This window comes from Sinohyriopsis cumingii, chromosome 7, assembly GCF_028554795.1.
Source record: "Sinohyriopsis cumingii isolate HCF-2022 chromosome 7, ASM2855479v2, whole genome shotgun sequence".
Taxonomy (NCBI): Eukaryota; Metazoa; Mollusca; class Bivalvia; order Unionida; family Unionidae; genus Sinohyriopsis; species Sinohyriopsis cumingii.
Genome location: NC_142967.1, coordinates 79,265,943 through 79,282,986, shown reverse-complemented (window position 1 = coordinate 79,282,986; position 17,044 = coordinate 79,265,943). Strand labels below are relative to the sequence as shown.

Here is a 17,044-nt window from a genome sequence, read left to right as displayed (position 1 = left end):
ATTGTATACTCATCACATCACACTGAAAGATGAATGTACATACCATCTCAATCTTGAAACATTGCAGAGTAATTCGGTTGAGCCTGTATGGTGTTTAGATGGAAAGGGTTGCCAAAGCGAGTGTCTCAATCCCAGTATGGTGTTTAGATGGGGAGGGGTTGCCAAAGCGAGATTCTCAATCCCAGTATGGTGTTTAGATGGGGAGGGGTTGCTAAAATAAGTGTCTCAATCCCAGTACAGTGTTTAGATGGGTATAGGTTGCCAAAGCAATTGTCTCAACTCCAGTATGTTGTTGAGATGGAAAGGGTTGCCAAAGCGAGTGTCTCAATCCCAGTATGGTGTTTAGATGGGGAGGGGTTGCCAAAGCGAGTGTCTCAATCCCAGTATGGTGTTTAGATGGGGAGGGGTTGCCAAAGCGAGATTCTCAATCCCAGTATGGTGTTTAGATGGGGAGGGGTTGCTAAAATAAGTGTCTCAATCCCAGTACAGTGTTTAGATGGGTATAGGTTGCCAAAGCAATTGTCTCAACTCCAGTATGTTGTTGAGATGGGAAGGGGTTGCCAAAGCAAGTGTCTCAACTCCAGTATGTTGTTGAGATGGGAAGGGGTTGCCAAAGCAAGTGTCTCAATCCCAGTATGTTGTTGAGATGGGAAGGGGTTGCCAAAGCAAGTGTATTAGTCCAAGTATGTTGCTTAGATGGGAAGGAGTTGCCAAAGCCTACTTAATTTTCTCAGAACTTACCTTTATGCAGTTGCTTGGTGTCTTGTTACCACTTAACTTTGTTGGTTAAAACTGTCATAAACAGATCATATATGTTTTATTCAGCGTGGATATATTGGAAGAGAAAATACACCTCCAGATAAAAGAGTTTCCAACAAGTACACACACACACACACACACACATGAATGAAACATTTTTATTGCATTATCAGTAATTGCATATTGTAACAAACTTTAGCACATTTTATACATTAACACATGTGGATCAAATGGCAAACCACAAAGACAAAGAATATTTTGTTCCTTAATGTGCCAGCCAATTTGAATCGATGCAGTTTGTTAGTAGAACATGCAACACAGACCCTGATGTGATGACACATAATGCAGTTGGACCCAACTTATAGTGAGCATATAAAGCTGTACATAACCATATAGGAAATAACATCCTGATCACAGAGTGTAGTTATTATAACTGGTAAGCTGAACACAGTACCTCATTTATTATCCAACTAGGGTCTTAATAATTTTTTCTTCATATTTTCCTTTGTCCCTTTGAAGTGTGTGTGTTTGCCAATTTGAACAGTGTTCCCTGTGCTTGGGATCCTTAATGCAACACTGGTATTGGCAGATCTGAACAGTGTTCATGTGCTTGGAATCCTTGATGTAACAATGGTATTGGCACCCAAATACTGTGATATATTCTACACAATTTAGAGTTAACTGCACCTATGTCACTTTGGAAAAGTAATGACTTTCAAGTAGATTAAGGTATCTAATTTGCAATTGTATTCACATGTTGTAATTAGATTTGACAATAAAATTCCATATGCATAAGACTGATACTAAAATGGTTTCATAGTGTATGATGCTGAGGTGGTTAAGCAAGTAATGATTGCAAACTTAAGCTGTTGGTTTGGATTGTTTTTGTGTTTTATGGCACAGCAACACAAACTGGTTTACTTAGAGGTGAGTCAACTGGAGTAAAGTGCATTGCCCAAGCACACACCATGGCAGCCAGCCTGGGTAAATCATATGGCAGGATTCAAACCCACAAGTTTTTGGATCACAAGTCTAATTGATGGTTAAGCCATTCACATCAAATTAGAAACAAGTTTAATTTTGCTATCATGATATAGCTCAGAATGACATAAGTGATGACAAATAGTTCTGATATAGAAAAGCAAAGAAACCTTTGTTTTGACGTGTCTTACCTCCTGTGGACTCATTTTAGTGATGAGATCATCATTTAGGGGTGTGCTACAATAGACTGTGTCCAGCTTCTTCTCCAAACTGGTTATACAGTTTTTTATTTTGAGTTCTGAATCTGAGTACACTTGGATCGTGACTTGAGACATCTGACTGCGAGACAAAGATGATGCATGTCGATACTCAAGCCCACTTTTTGGCAAGAAGATATCTTTTACATCACGTCCAAAATCTAAAATGTATAAAGGAGATCATGTAACTATACATGAGATATGGAATCAAACTGAGATAAATATTCTATCTTTGCATTATTAATATAATTATGATGGTACAGTACAGGTACCATATATATATTTCCTTACAAGTCTGACCAAACTGCAAACTGCACAGACCCAGATCTACCACTGCGTAATGAACCAAGTTCTGGGTCTGTGCAGTTTGCTATGACTTGTCAGTAAACAAAGAACCCAGATGCTGATCCGCAAATGCATCAAGCAATGGTAGATCAGGGTCAATGCTGTTTGCAGATGGATTTGACTTATAAGCAAGCATGTACAGTATATAGCTAATTATTTATACTTTTAAAAAATTCTCATTTCCATGATTGTTAAAATTGTTATTTTCCCATATTCTATGTTGATGAGGTCATACTGTAGCCACCCTCTTGTATGTACTGTTTACAACCATGTAATATGGGACAACTTATTTTTACAAAAAATGTGACATCCAGAGCTGCTGATGGCTGGGTAACTAAAACACAATAAAATATCTTAGAATAAGTTTTCAAAGCAATATTGATGTCATTAGTGGTCACTGCAGTAGTAGAGATGACCATTATTGTTAAATGAGTGACCAATATCAATTTTAATTTCAATGATCAGAAAATGAATTATAAAATCTGGTAGAACTGATACTTGCAAGAAATGAGATATACAAAGTTTGCATAATCTCACTCAAAGACACTGATACCTCATCTTAAGGCAAAACAATATGTTCAACCAACAGTAATACATTATTGTTTACAGAAATGAATTGACTCCATTTCTGTCAAAATAATCATGTGTCAACATAAAAAGGAAGCATGAAATGTCATTTTCATTCATTAAGAATTCACAATGGATTCAAAATCATCATCATCTTGAACAGACTGAAACCACAAGCAGAAGAAATAATCGCTGAAGAACAGGCTGGGTTCCGGAGTGGAAGAAGCACAACAGAACAAATATTGAATCTCAGGGTTCTGTGCGAAAAGTACTCGCAACACCAACAAGACATTTATCATGTGTTCATAGATTTCAAAAAGGCCTTTGACAGTGTGTGGCATGAGGCATTGTGGGCCACAATGAAGAAGTATAACATGGGTCAAAAGTTAACCAATACCATCAAGCAGCTGTATGCCAAGGCTACCAGTGCAGTAATTGCCCAAGGTGCTGTTGGGGACTGGTTCCAGACAACAGTGGGAGTGCATCAAGGCTGTCTCCTGTCACCCACGCTTTTCAACATCTACTTAGAGCGCATCATGAGCGAAGCCCTGGAAAACCACTGTGGGACAGTCAGCATTGGAGGGCACAACATCACCAACCTCTGCTTTGCAGACGACATTGATGGGCTGGCAGGCAGTGAAGATGAGCTAGCCACCTTAGTGAAGAACCTGGATGAAACATCTTCCAGATTTGACATGGAGATAAGCGCTGAGAAGAAAAAACTGATGACAAATAGTGGCAAACAAATCTCAGCCAAGATTAAAGTCAGAGGACATGAACTGGAAACAGTGAGCCAGTTCAAATATCTTGGTTCCATAATCACTGAAGAGGGATCAAGGGCAGAAATTTTGTCAAGAGCAGCACAAACAATGGCAGCTTTGTTAAAGCTAAGACCCATCTGGAGAGACAAGAATATCTGTCTGAAAACTAAAATCAGACTATTGCGAGCTCTAGTCATCTCAGTCTTTTTGTACTCATGTGAGGCATGGACCCTGACAGCAGAATTACAACGAAGAATCCAGTCACTTGAAATGAGATGCTACAGAACCATCCTTGGCATCTCTTACACTGACCACATCACAAATGAAGAAGTGCGTAACACCATCAGGAGAAAGTAGGCCAATATGAGGACCTCCTCACCACCGTCAAAAAGAGAAAGCTGAAATGGTATGGCCATGTCTCTAGAGCCAACAGTCTATCCACAACAGTCCTGCAGGGCAGCGTCCAGGGTGGCAGAAGGAGAGGTAGACAGAGAAAAAAGTGGACTGACAACATCACAGAATGGACCAGGAAAAGTTTTGCGGAGACACAGGCATTGGCACATGATCGAGACAAGTGGAGGGAACTGGTCAGATGTTCAGAAACACAGTGCCTCAAAGACCACACTAGGTCATGAGACTGATGATGATGAATGGATAGGGCCTTAAACTTCACTCATGTAATGATGAAACATTTTATTCAAATTTATAAAAATTGAGTATAATTTGGTGAACATTTCAATAAGGCTTTATGAAATAAAGTTTATGTCTGTATGTGGTTTAAAGTATATAATACTGGTCAATAGATTCTGAAGAATATTTACGTTGAGTCAGTGGTTTCAGTGTGCCAACTTGTAGTCTCAATTCCACTGCTACATGGACTGTTACTACTAAATTACTTTATTTAATGAGGGCAACTAAGTTACTTGCAATACACAATTGTTGCCTGATGCCTTCAAGACAAAGAAGTCATTTTGAATTCAGTTAATCAGATACATTAAGGCACACATTATAATGAGACAGTAATGATTTATTATTATTATTTATAATAGCAAAACCACTGGAATGTGAAACTTGTCTAGTACACTCAGCATCCGATGATATTCATAGTGTTTCTTATACACCAACCACTTCTATGGCTGGAAAGTGGCCTAATTATAAGAGGGGTAACCTTTCAAGAGGGGGGACACACAAATCTGAGTACTAATTACATATACATTCAGGAGTGGCAGAACGCATATTTATGTCCCATTGAACTTGAGAGCGGGCGGGGAGAGTTTTTCTTCGGAGATGAGGGATGTATCTTGTCCCTTACAGAAATATAAAAAATAATTCACAACTTTCTTCAAATGTAGTATATTTACTGTAAAGACTACCTGTGACCATGTCACTGTGTGCATGACACTTTAATTTCTAATTTAACAGACAGTAACCTAAAAGTAATCTTTGGCTTATACTATGAGCAATTTGCAAAGAATTAAACACATTAAAGATTAAGGTTGGAATATGGTTGAATTACTTTAAAAAAATCAAGCATCAAAAGAAAATTAACAATACTTGGATTCTTTCGACAATGTTGGTTTTACTTCAGTGTTTAAAGTTTGTCAAGATGGATTATTCTGTATGAGATCAAAAGTAATTCAGAAAGGATTAAAGCTGTTAATAATGGATTATGGTTGGATCAGCAATTATTAGAGAATTTAAGTGGCACTAAACAGAAAAGTTTTACTTTGGTCATGACAATTTGTCAAGATATCTAAGCATGAGTTATCTTAAAATGCCACAATGCTAAAATGTTAACAACCAAAATATCACATACAATTCAAAACTGGATGGAAACAGGATATTCAATGGCTGAAACCAACATTAATGGGATATGCATATGTATTCTGCCACTCCTGTAAATTTGAATTTAAGAAGAACTTCCCAAATTTGACCAGATAGAATAAATATTGAGCAATACTGCCTGGCAGTCAGCAGCTGGAATCAACCCACATGCATGCAACAATTTATAAAAAATCTTGGTGGACTCAGTAAAATTGTACTAACATCACCACATTCCAGTGCAAACAATGACAGGACATTTTCTATTCTAAGCATTTAATAGAACCAAAGCATTTACATTACAGTTCTAGAGATAATATGTTCAATCCAAGCATTTACATTACAGTTCTAGAGATAATATTTCCAATCTAAGAATTAACATCACAGCTCTAGAGATAATACGTCCAATCCAAGCATTAACATCACAGCTCTAGAGATGATATGTCCAATCCAATCATTTACATTACAGCTCTAGAGATAATATGTCCAATCCAATCATTTACATTACAGCTCTAGAGATAATACGTCCAATCCAAGCATTAACATCACAGCTCAAGAGATGATATGTCCAATCCAAGCATTTACATAACAGCTCTAGAGATGATATGTTCAATCCAAGCATTTACATTACAGCTCTAGAGATGATATGTTCAGTCCAAGCATTTACATTACAGCTCTAGAGATGATATGTTCAACCCAAGCATTAACATCACAGCTCTAGAGATGATATGTTCAATCCAAGCATTAACATCACAGCTCTAGAGATGATATGTCCAATCCAAGCATTTACATTACAGCTCTAGAGATGATATGTTCAATCCAAGCATTAACATCACAGCTCTAGAGATGATATGTTCAATCCAAGCATTTACATTACAGCTCTAGAGATGATATGTTCAATCCAAGCATTTACATTACAGCTCTAGAGATGATATGTTCAATCCAAGCATTAACATCACAGCTCTAGAGCTTGGCGCTCAGCATTAAGAGGTTAGTGTTAGGACTGGTCGGCCTGGTGTCAGGATCATGTGACTGGGTGGGACATCATGCTACATGTCTGTGGCATGATGCCCCAGTGCTGGACATCACTATAAACTGCCACACTGCAGACATCGTAGTGATATGACTGAAAAATTGTTAAAGCTACATTAAAAATCCTACACACACACACACACAGAGAGCTCTAGAGATAGTATGTCCTATCCAAGCATTTACATTACAGCTCTAGAGATGATATGTCCAATCCAAGCATTTACATTACAGCTCTAGAGATAATATGTCCAATGCAAGCTTTTACATTACAGCTCTAGAGATGATATGTCCAATCCAAGCATTTACATTACAGCTCTAGAGATAATACATCCAATCCAAGCATTTACATTACAGCTCTAGAGATATATGGACATCATAGTATGTGTTTCAGTATGTGTAAAATTATCCAAATTTGTCAAAATCATAAAATCAGATGGCTGAATATTATGAACTGTAAGAAGAATAATTATCTTTAAAATATTGGAATCTTTATACCTTTAATTATATAAAGAAATTATAAAAATAAATGGAAAAAAGACCAATTATTAAAGCTAACAGAGTCATTAAGATTCCACTCCAAAATTTGTGTATTTTACACTGGATGCAAAATTTCCACAGAAAAGATGTACCTTGTCATTTTACCTGCTGGATCTTATCTTACTAAAAAAATCAGCATATGCTTATGTTGGTGTTTATCAGTTTTTATTTGGGCATTCAAAATGTACCAGACATGGCATGTATCTAGCTCAGTATGGTTTCAACAGGGTTCAAAGGCAAAATGCTATGCACTCAGAGTGAATTCACAGTTGTAAAACACAACAATACTTACCAATCTTTAAATGAAACCGAAATGTTTAGTTTGTCAGATTTTCTTCAAATTTTGTAAACTGAAGGTACATTAAGGCTCCTGAATCTCTGTACAAGTGTAGGTGTAGGAAAATTCTTTTGTCAGAACAATGAGGGTGCAAAAATGCTGACTTTCAGCTATTTTAGAGCACTCTGACATAAGCCTTACCTAGATGAAAGCAGAATAAGTCGTACTCAAAAATATTATAAACTAAAACTTTACACTGATAGAGGAAATTAATTTGGATCATATGATGTAAAAATAGCCATTTAAAAAGAAAATGTACAATTTTAACCACATAGACTGAACCTCAAGCAGATGATATATGTTTCAGAAGGAGTAATTTTGTGAAATCTGAAGAGCATATAATCAATCTTTGCTATCTGATTATCCACCACAATAGTTGGAATACCTCTGATTTTGTCCCAGGTCCTGCCAAATATTCCTCTCGGTCCTTTGCAGGAAACCTTCACCATTCCTTTTTTGACAGCTGGAATGAATTGTGGTTGTCTGTGGTACACAACTATGTTCACATGCCGGAGTCGATGATTTTCTTCCCCATCATCAAAATTTATCAAAGCCTCAAAAAACATCTCTGCAATTTTGTCTGCAGCAAATTTAATATATCCACCACCTACCAAAATTCAAAAAGTTCTGATACAGATACATTTTAGTTAACTGTGGGCAAGCATTTATAATGAAATACACAGTTCTATGATGGATGGCCTCAACATAAGACCTAACTGATACAAAGGTCAGATACGAGCAAATTCAGAAACTTTCAAATCACATTACTGTCGACAAGTCAAAACATTTTTGTTCCTGTTTCTATATTAAAGTTATAATTATTTTTCTTATAATACCATATAAAATAAGGCACTTTAAATTCAGTAAATTTTATTTCAAAAATACATCTTTATACCCAATCTTTCTGCAACTATCAAGCTCAGGTATAAATCTTTTCAAATATGTATCAGAGAATGTAAGCAGGGACAGACTTGACATTTTATGTCATGCCAATATCAAATATACTGACCTGTACCCAAAACTGGGAAAGCTATAGAAGACAGTTTATTTTTACTGGCTTTCTCCAGACACTTCTTGATAACTCTTTTCCATCCAGTTAGAGTATCCTGAAACTTCACGTGGATAATCTTCTTGCATTTTAGGCCAAAGCTGTCAGTCATCACGACTCCACTCTCATATAATTCTTCCACTGTAAAAATTAGCAAATCATATAAGTAAATAATGCCACTACATCATTAGTACTTTTGTTTAAATTTTAGCAGTACTTTTGGCACCAGATTAAGTTCAGATGTATTTAAAAGTGACCACTTTTAACAGATGCTTCATTATCTGTCAACCCAAGTTATGTATTCCACCGCTGTAATTTCCTTAGGTGTTTTGGAAATTCTGAACAGAATACATTATTACTTTTAGAATAATAATTATTACAGATGTTTCCTGTAAAACAGGAAGATGATAAAATAATTAATTTCATGCATATACAAGGCTTGCAAAGAACAGTGGTCCGAGGTATGGGACCTGCAGTATTCCCAGTCAAACCCAAGAAATATTTGTCAGAAGTCCATCAGAACTCCCATTTTTCCCAAAAATGGAAACTAGAAGTATTCCCTGCAGTCTCTGAGTGGTTTTTACATTAAAGTGTAAAATGTCAGGTAGTATATATACATAAATTACATATAAACAATTTTACTTCAAGCCTACTAACAGTTTTGCTGTGAACAAGTTGTCAGACTGGAATGTGTATAGAAATGTGAACAAGCCACTACTATTTTACCTCTTAATTAGAGTACCATTCCACACAAGTATCAAAGTCACAAGACCTAAAAACTAATCTCATTCAAAGTTTCTTCACCTTTTTACTTGGAAAGAAAAAATTCAACTGGTTGAAGCCTCATTTCACTCAAGATGTCTGACGGCTGGCAAAAAATGTATTCATGCATATTGCATTAATGATTGTATACTGTACGGTTGAATTAGCAACTAACTACAACACTATTAAGTGAACTGACGTACAGTATGTGGCTCTGTTCCAATTAACATAACAAACGATCAATATGAGTCTTGAATTTATTTAACTTTGGCAAATCTGAAAATCTTCAGGATCCTGAAAATGAAGAAAAATGATGCGCATCAAAAAAGAACATGCCAAAACAGGATGCAAAGTGTCACATTTCAAGAACACTGGAAAACAAAATGGTTCTGGGTTGAATATGATCTGGATACAGGAAAAATGCTGTGTTCATGCTGTTTAAGTTCCTTGATTTAGCAATTGGTCCTGTACAATGTATTGTGGTACAATGAGCTTAAAGGCTGACCCAATTAAGACGCATGCAAAATGCAATTAATGTTTAGCATGTGTAAAACAGCAATTAGCAAAATCTAGTGATAAAGATCATAATTTTGCTATATCAGATGACCCTGTCATTAAAGCCATGATTAAACTGAATAAAGAGCAGCAATTGAATGTCATATGAGTTCAATGCTGCCCTGTTGTGTTGCAAAAGCAGCAAAACCATTTTCTAATTGGCAGAATCTGGAAAGTGATTGTGAATCGCCAGACATTGAACTTATAGCATAGTAAATGTGTTTCAGTTTTTGATTTTAAACATTTTTATTTGACCTTAGTTTTGATGTAACTAAAGTCCTGTCATAGTGAAAACAATGTCCATTTAAGACTACTGGACATATTATTCAATCAGTAAAGAATGAAAACTGCATTGTTTAACAATGACTAATTTTATTAAACCAAATACATGTAGCCATGCTTTTGTATTGAATTTGATACTCATCACAACAACTCAAGCAACTCAGACCTGTTTACAGGTATATGCATCTTGAACGTGGCTCCCTCAAAGGGTGCCAGGTTCTGAACCTTTCATCAATCAACACTAGTCCTAAACCTTTTCAGTCCATTGGTAATTTGTGCAATGGCAGCTGTTTATCTGTAACTGCCTTACCTTTGAGTCACCTCCGTTCGAATCAACTAACTTTCCTGAGGTGAGAGTTTTCCATGTGCTTTAAAAATGACTGCTGTTTATACAGTATGCAGACACATACTATAGTGTTAAGAAAGGATTATCTCTTTGTCCCCTTAAGATGACAAGAAAAAAACATGTAAAATAATATCATCCAGAAAGATGTGGTATGACATGATGTAAGACTTCCTGTTTTACTATCTGTATCAACTAGTTACATTAAAAATCATTCCGACAATGAAACAGAAATAAACATAATCAAAGATGTACAGTCAAATCTGAACCATAATTTATTAGTCAATTATTTAAATTTAGTAAGTAAAATTATAAACTTTAAGACAAATTATTTTCTGAGGGAATATTATTAGATGTTCGAAAATTACCCTTATCCTGGCATTTCTTTTCCAGACCAGGACATTTTTGCTTCAACAAAACAGAAACACCACCTGCAATTCACAAAAAGGTTTTTTATTGACCTAATCAGGTCAAGTCATTCTGGCGACTAAATTAAAGTACAAGTGCTCTAGACAGTGACCCATCTGAATTAATGACATCACTTTAATCATAATGTCTGATCTCATTAAGATGTTTGGTCTCATTAAGATGTCTGATCTCATTGAGATGTCTGGTCTCATTGAGATGTCTGATCTCATTAAGATGGGTGATATAAGAGCCAAATGCCAATGAAAACATGAGATTGTGTTTACTGGATTTTATTTAACAGGGATGCATTGGAAATGTGTGAACTGAAGAAGTCATTATCTTAAATATTTATCTTTATTTTAGGTACTAATTATATAACACCTAACTCAAGAAGTATGAAAAAACATTACTGGATAGGGACTGAGAAATTATACACATAGAAGTAATGACACAAATGTAATCAAGCTATCTGCCATTTTGTGGATCCATAGATATGTCATTAGAGGTTTTAACTTTTAAATAGGAAATTATTGGTTATTGAATTTGTATGGGAAAATATGAACAAGTTTTTTGGATGGATATACTGCATGACCTTGGGAGTGCAATATATCCATCCAACAAAAAAAGTTCATATTTTCCCATACAAATGCAGTAACCTTTTTGTTATATGTTCATTTTCTTATTCTACCTAAGGCTTAATTATATAAACAAATATACACTACAAGAAACAAAGTAACACTTGCATATTGTAATCATCCAGTGGCGAATACAAAACATAGACAAGACAAACAAATAAAACAGAAAAACGGTTATGTTTGTGAAACTTTGCATGGCTGTTTCCACCGCAGAACCCTTATCTGCAGGCTTAATTATGATGTCTGTTCTGCTTTTCAGTGAGTGTAGGGCATCTGTTTCTTCTTTTGTCAAATTAGAGTATCTGTTAGTATGGTTGATGTGTCTGGAAGTGTCATTTTCAACTGAGTAAAAAGACTAGAAAAAGACAACCATGCAAAATAAAATTATTTTTGCAGCTGACACATTTTCTTTTAAATAATTCTCTAAATTTGCTTACTAGCCTATAAATACTACTATAACAATGAAATATCTGGGATATAATTTGTGCTTACGTAAATTTACATAAAATAACAGATGTCATTATGGCTCATCAATTTCTAGGTCAATACAAATATTATCCAGTATTAGCAACAAGCTGAAATACACTAGTTGAAACATAATAAAGTTAAATGGTTTAATTCCTTTAGAAACAGCCATGTAAAGTTTTGCAAACATAACCATTTTTCTGTTTTATTTGTTTGTCTTGTCATGTTTTGTATTTGCCTTTGAAAATGACCCAATAAAGAGTTGAAAGCACTCTGGCAAGTTAAATACTAGTTTTGCACTGTTCGTTGTCAGTTTCTTGCATTAATCTTAATCAATCCCTGACATGTGATCCCTTGCTAGATCCAGTGCACTTGAAAGGATTGTTATTCACCATATGATTTGTATTCTTTATATATATATATATATATATATATATATATATATATGTCAATGAAATATTTCATATTGTAATCACCCAGTAGCTATACATGCAGTTATTCAATTATATAGCTTTTTTTCCTATTGTTGCTATTTGCTGGTCTGATCCTGACAAGGAAACAAATATCTTTAATAAGAACACTATATATTAAATTGATTGCACTACTATTCAGTAAGAAATCAAGTTGTCCTTCTGTACCCCTATTTAACCAGCCGACTGAATGTGATAGCCCTCAAGCAGTTTGGCTATAACAAGCTTTGTCCACAACTCCTGTGCTGATTATCCAACCAAGAAACAATAATTAACCTAATTACAATATAATTTTACATCCTAAAGGTGTTCATCTGACATTTTAACTTGAATGGATAAACAAATCACAAACAGTATGATAAAGTGACACTTGTCATATCCTATGACTAATGTCCAATTTCTCAAAGTATGCACTTGACTAAACCCCAGTCATTCATGTCCAGTAAATACTGAGTATTCAGGACCCCTGATATATATATATATATATATATATAGTTTTATGAATCATTTAGGTGTTACTAAACTCACTGTAAATAGTAATAATTGTGAAACAATGTGCCCTTCTTTAATCTTACCTTGAAACAAAAAATCTGCACCAACACTGTTAACAATGGCATCTGTTGTCTCATTTAAGATATCTCCTGTGTAGACTTTTACTCTCATTTTGCCAACTGTGCAAACTGCAATAAAAGAAATATTAACTTTAACAGTATCTGCATACTTTCACTTTCAATTTAGTTCAGAGACTAACATGTACAAGAATGAATGATAAAATGTCCGAAAAACATGTGATATTATTTGATCTAGACATCATTTGTATGGTTGTACATAATAGGTTGCTATGGAAACACCTTTATGTTGCATCCACATCAGGGCTCTAGATAAGATTTTAATGAAATGAGAACATGTATTTTATTCTTTTGTTTTGGGCTTACTATAATGGTTTTAATTTAAATATTTCACCATGTAGAAAACATATGGAACTTTCAAGAAAATGATTAAAATTAAATTGTTTTATAAACGAGGAATGCATTCTACAAGGTCTTTTGATAATTTAAAAAAAAATATTTGCAAACAAGAGAATGAATGCCTGCCCTATTTTTAATAGTTCCCTGTGTAGCACCAATGGTGCATGGTCAACCCTGGGGATTACTGACGAAGTCTAAATGATGTAATCTTTTGGCCAAGGTATGTGGTCTTGAATTAAAGATACTGTGAAGAAACCAATACTTTCTTATTATACTTACAATGAGCATGACCTCTAACCTTTAGACCAAATAATCTAAAGGTTTGTTTTTGCTAAAAGTGTAATCCCTCCACAAGTTTGGCCATGGAACTTAATCATAAAAAACTGTCCTTCTGCAAAACTCATTTAGTTTTGAGCCACAATGTCCCTGACCTTAGAGTTTTTCAGTCTAAAATCAATTAGCTGAGATATCTGTACCATAAGTGCAAGCCTAGACAGTGAAGTCTGGTCAAGCTATATGGTCTAGCACTAAAGTTACTATGCAAATACCATTTCCTTTTCATACGAACCTTGCCTTAACATTGTGACCCCAAAATCGATGGATTTTTCCATACCCTAAGTGCAAGCCATCCACTGAATTTGGTCCAGGTCTGTGATGAAAAACTAATGTTACTGTGCAGAAATCATTATTATTCTTTTGGTCACAATGAACTTGACCTTTGAACCTTTAACCTCCAAATCAATTGGCTTAGTTTTCATTAAGAAGAACTTGCTTGTGAAGCATCATAAAGGGAGTTACTTTGAAAGTGATGTTATCATGTTGAAAAGGAAAATGTAATGGACAGACAGACAGATGGATAATAACTCCACCAAAAGGTAGACATATAAAAAAATACCCAAATATGCTATTTATAATTTATATTGAAAACTGTACATGACTGACACAAAAAATGTGAACACATACACATGTATGGACACAATCAGTAATGTTGAGTCTCATTTTGTTCTACAAAGGAAAAGAAAAACTCTTTGATGATATATTACAAAATGTGAATGGGAAAGGAGGCATGAATCCTGATGCCTGTTTGGAAATAATTCCTTAACTGTGTTTATTACATTTATTAGAACTCTGGACAACATCTGAGGTAGATTTTTGTGTGACTGTGTGGCTGGCCAGCAGTGCCATTCAACCCAGAGGGTAACTGGTTCATCAGAAACTGGTCTAATTTTTACACTAAATATCAGCACAATTTTACAAAACAAGAGTTGCTTGAAGGGACTGATGATCTACTTGGAGAAAGGAATTTCTGGGCATTCCAGATAATACCATTTCTTCCTTTCAACAGTTGAGTGTTGAAACCTCTCATATTCTTCAGTGATAACAATAATTTCTACTTGGCTACTGTGGTGGACATATTGGATATCAGATAAGAAAATTCATGGAGCAAGATTATCATATAGTTTATCTGGATGAGATTTGGATCAACAACAATAACACAGTGAAGGAGAGTGGGTGGAAGAAAACTTTGCTTCTGCCAGTGTCCTTGAACCACTCCATAGGACATCTGGATGCTTTGTCTAACAATAGCTGCAGCTTGCTCATCTCAATTGGGACCCAACGCTAGGCTGTGCCAAGTATTTGAATCCAATGCTGGATGTATTATGGAGTGGTTCACAGATATATTCCTCCCAAGACTGGACAGAAGCAGTCATTGTGATGGACATTGTACGCTTTTATTTCCAGCTTGATCCACAATCTAGAGTTTCAACAGCTGCCATCAGACTTGATAGACAATGAGTTCATGATGAGAAGGATAAGGCTGAGCTTCTAAACTAGTGAAAATAAACAAACCTCATCCAACATATATAAATAATGACTTGCTTCTCAACCTGGTCATTAGGTTTTGCATCTACCTCCTCAGCATTGCAAGATGAACCCTATCAAGTTAGTATAAGCTGATATAAGTGGTAATGTTGCCAGGAAAAACGCCACCTTTAAAAAGGATGGCAACATAAAATTTTATATTCAAGTGAGACAAAGAATCAAGAGAATTCAGTTGAAAAAGGTAGAACAGCATGTAATCTGGGAAGAAAAAAATATATTTTGGATCCTATATTTTGGATCCTATATTTTGGATCCTAGATGGCATCAGAGGAAGAAACTGTGACCCATTTATTATTGATCTGACAGTGACAGTGATGATTCTGAGGACAAATTGTTATAGAAATTCAGCTGATGAAGATGGGCTGTCTGATGCATCCTTGCATCATTTGTCACATGACAGAGCCACCTGGATTGAGTTCAAGAGTGAAGAATGTGAGTTGGAGAGAATCCAAATTGTGCAAGAATTGGGTACATGAAAAATGCTTTAAGGAAAACAAAAGTGAAAATCTGTTATAAATACTGGACGATCATACATAACAAAAATCTTGAAATTTAAAACGTGTTATAATTCAGGCATTTGCTATAATAATTGCCTCATACCATCTAGTCTCTATTCCATTCAAATTACCTCTAAAGTAAAATGTCAAGCTTTCCATTGTGGATTGAGGTCATGGATTGTGAAAACCGTAACAAGTAATCCAGTTGCCTCCTTATCATCTAATTTTATTTTTGCAGCCATTTTACATGAGTTTCCACTCACCATAATGAATATTTTATAAAATTCTCTGTATTTTAACATTTGAAATGAATGAAGACCACAAGCAATATGTTATTGACTATAATTTTCTTTGTTAATCTCAAAATTTATCCATTTAGGTGTATATTGGATGTCACCATTATTACTGCTGCTTCAGGTAATAAACTTCCTGTTTTGCTCATTATGATGGACAATGTAAACTTCAATATTACACATTAATTTTGTCATTTTTTTATTCTCCAATAAGTTAATTTGTAGAATGGGGAAAAAGGTTACTGTTTATCTCTCCCATTAACAACAAGTTTTGAGTAAATTCACTGCCTGAAATTACTTGGATTATATTTCAATGGGTGGGATGCCCCATATAAAATTTTAAAGAACTACAGGTTTTCTTTTGAAGCATTATTGTCTGCTGTATTTCATTAAAGATGCACACAGATGATGTACCTGTTTTTTTCAATGTGGATTATATAATTATGACTATATGCATAAATGTGGCATTAGCTGTTTCTGTTTCTTTAATTTTTGCATGACTATGATTTCATAACATTTCCCTGCATTATAACTTCTACATTAGCGAGATCCTTGTTCATGGGATGTGTCACTTTGATATACATATCAGAGGCGGCTAATACCTGTGCCAACTTTCATGAATCATAATTTTAAATGCAAATTTTCTTAAATGATGCAATAGAAATTTACAGTAGTTATGAACATAGAATTTTCAGGTATCAAAGATTAAAAATCAAGTTTAAATAGAAAACTCTCTGGCTGACCTTAATTTGTAGACAAATCATTGTAACCTTAATTTGTAGACAAATCATTGTATCAAAGTTGATCTTGATTAAAACAACATTTATAAAATGTTTGATACTGTAGAAGTTTCAAAAAAGGGAAGTCGTGATTTTAAAAACCAGACTTTAATATCGTTCTTTTTTTTAGTAAATTAGACCCCAAAAATATGAGGTCATTCATAAGTACCAAAATATGGAGCAACACTTCAATGATGATGGAGGAATGATTACACAACATGGTAGACTTTATATAAAACAAAAATAGCAAAAGAATTG

General features: G+C 34.9%; 1 protein-coding gene across 1 annotated transcript in view; it reads right to left on the bottom strand.

Annotated features, from left to right (window-relative positions):
* LOC149795600 (protein mono-ADP-ribosyltransferase PARP14-like) overlaps window positions 1-17,044 on the bottom strand; it is a 99,526-nt gene that overhangs the window by 36,407 nt on the left and 46,075 nt on the right. The window contains exons 15-19 of the mRNA XM_089965427.1: window positions 12,941-13,045; window positions 10,756-10,818; window positions 8,407-8,586; window positions 7,783-8,004; window positions 1,932-2,158 (exon numbers count right to left, since the gene is read on the bottom strand). Of these exons, the coding sequence (XP_089821553.1) occupies window positions 1,932-2,158; window positions 7,783-8,004; window positions 8,407-8,586; window positions 10,756-10,818; window positions 12,941-13,045 (797 nt within the window). The remainder of the gene's footprint in view (window positions 1-1,931; window positions 2,159-7,782; window positions 8,005-8,406; window positions 8,587-10,755; window positions 10,819-12,940; window positions 13,046-17,044) is intronic.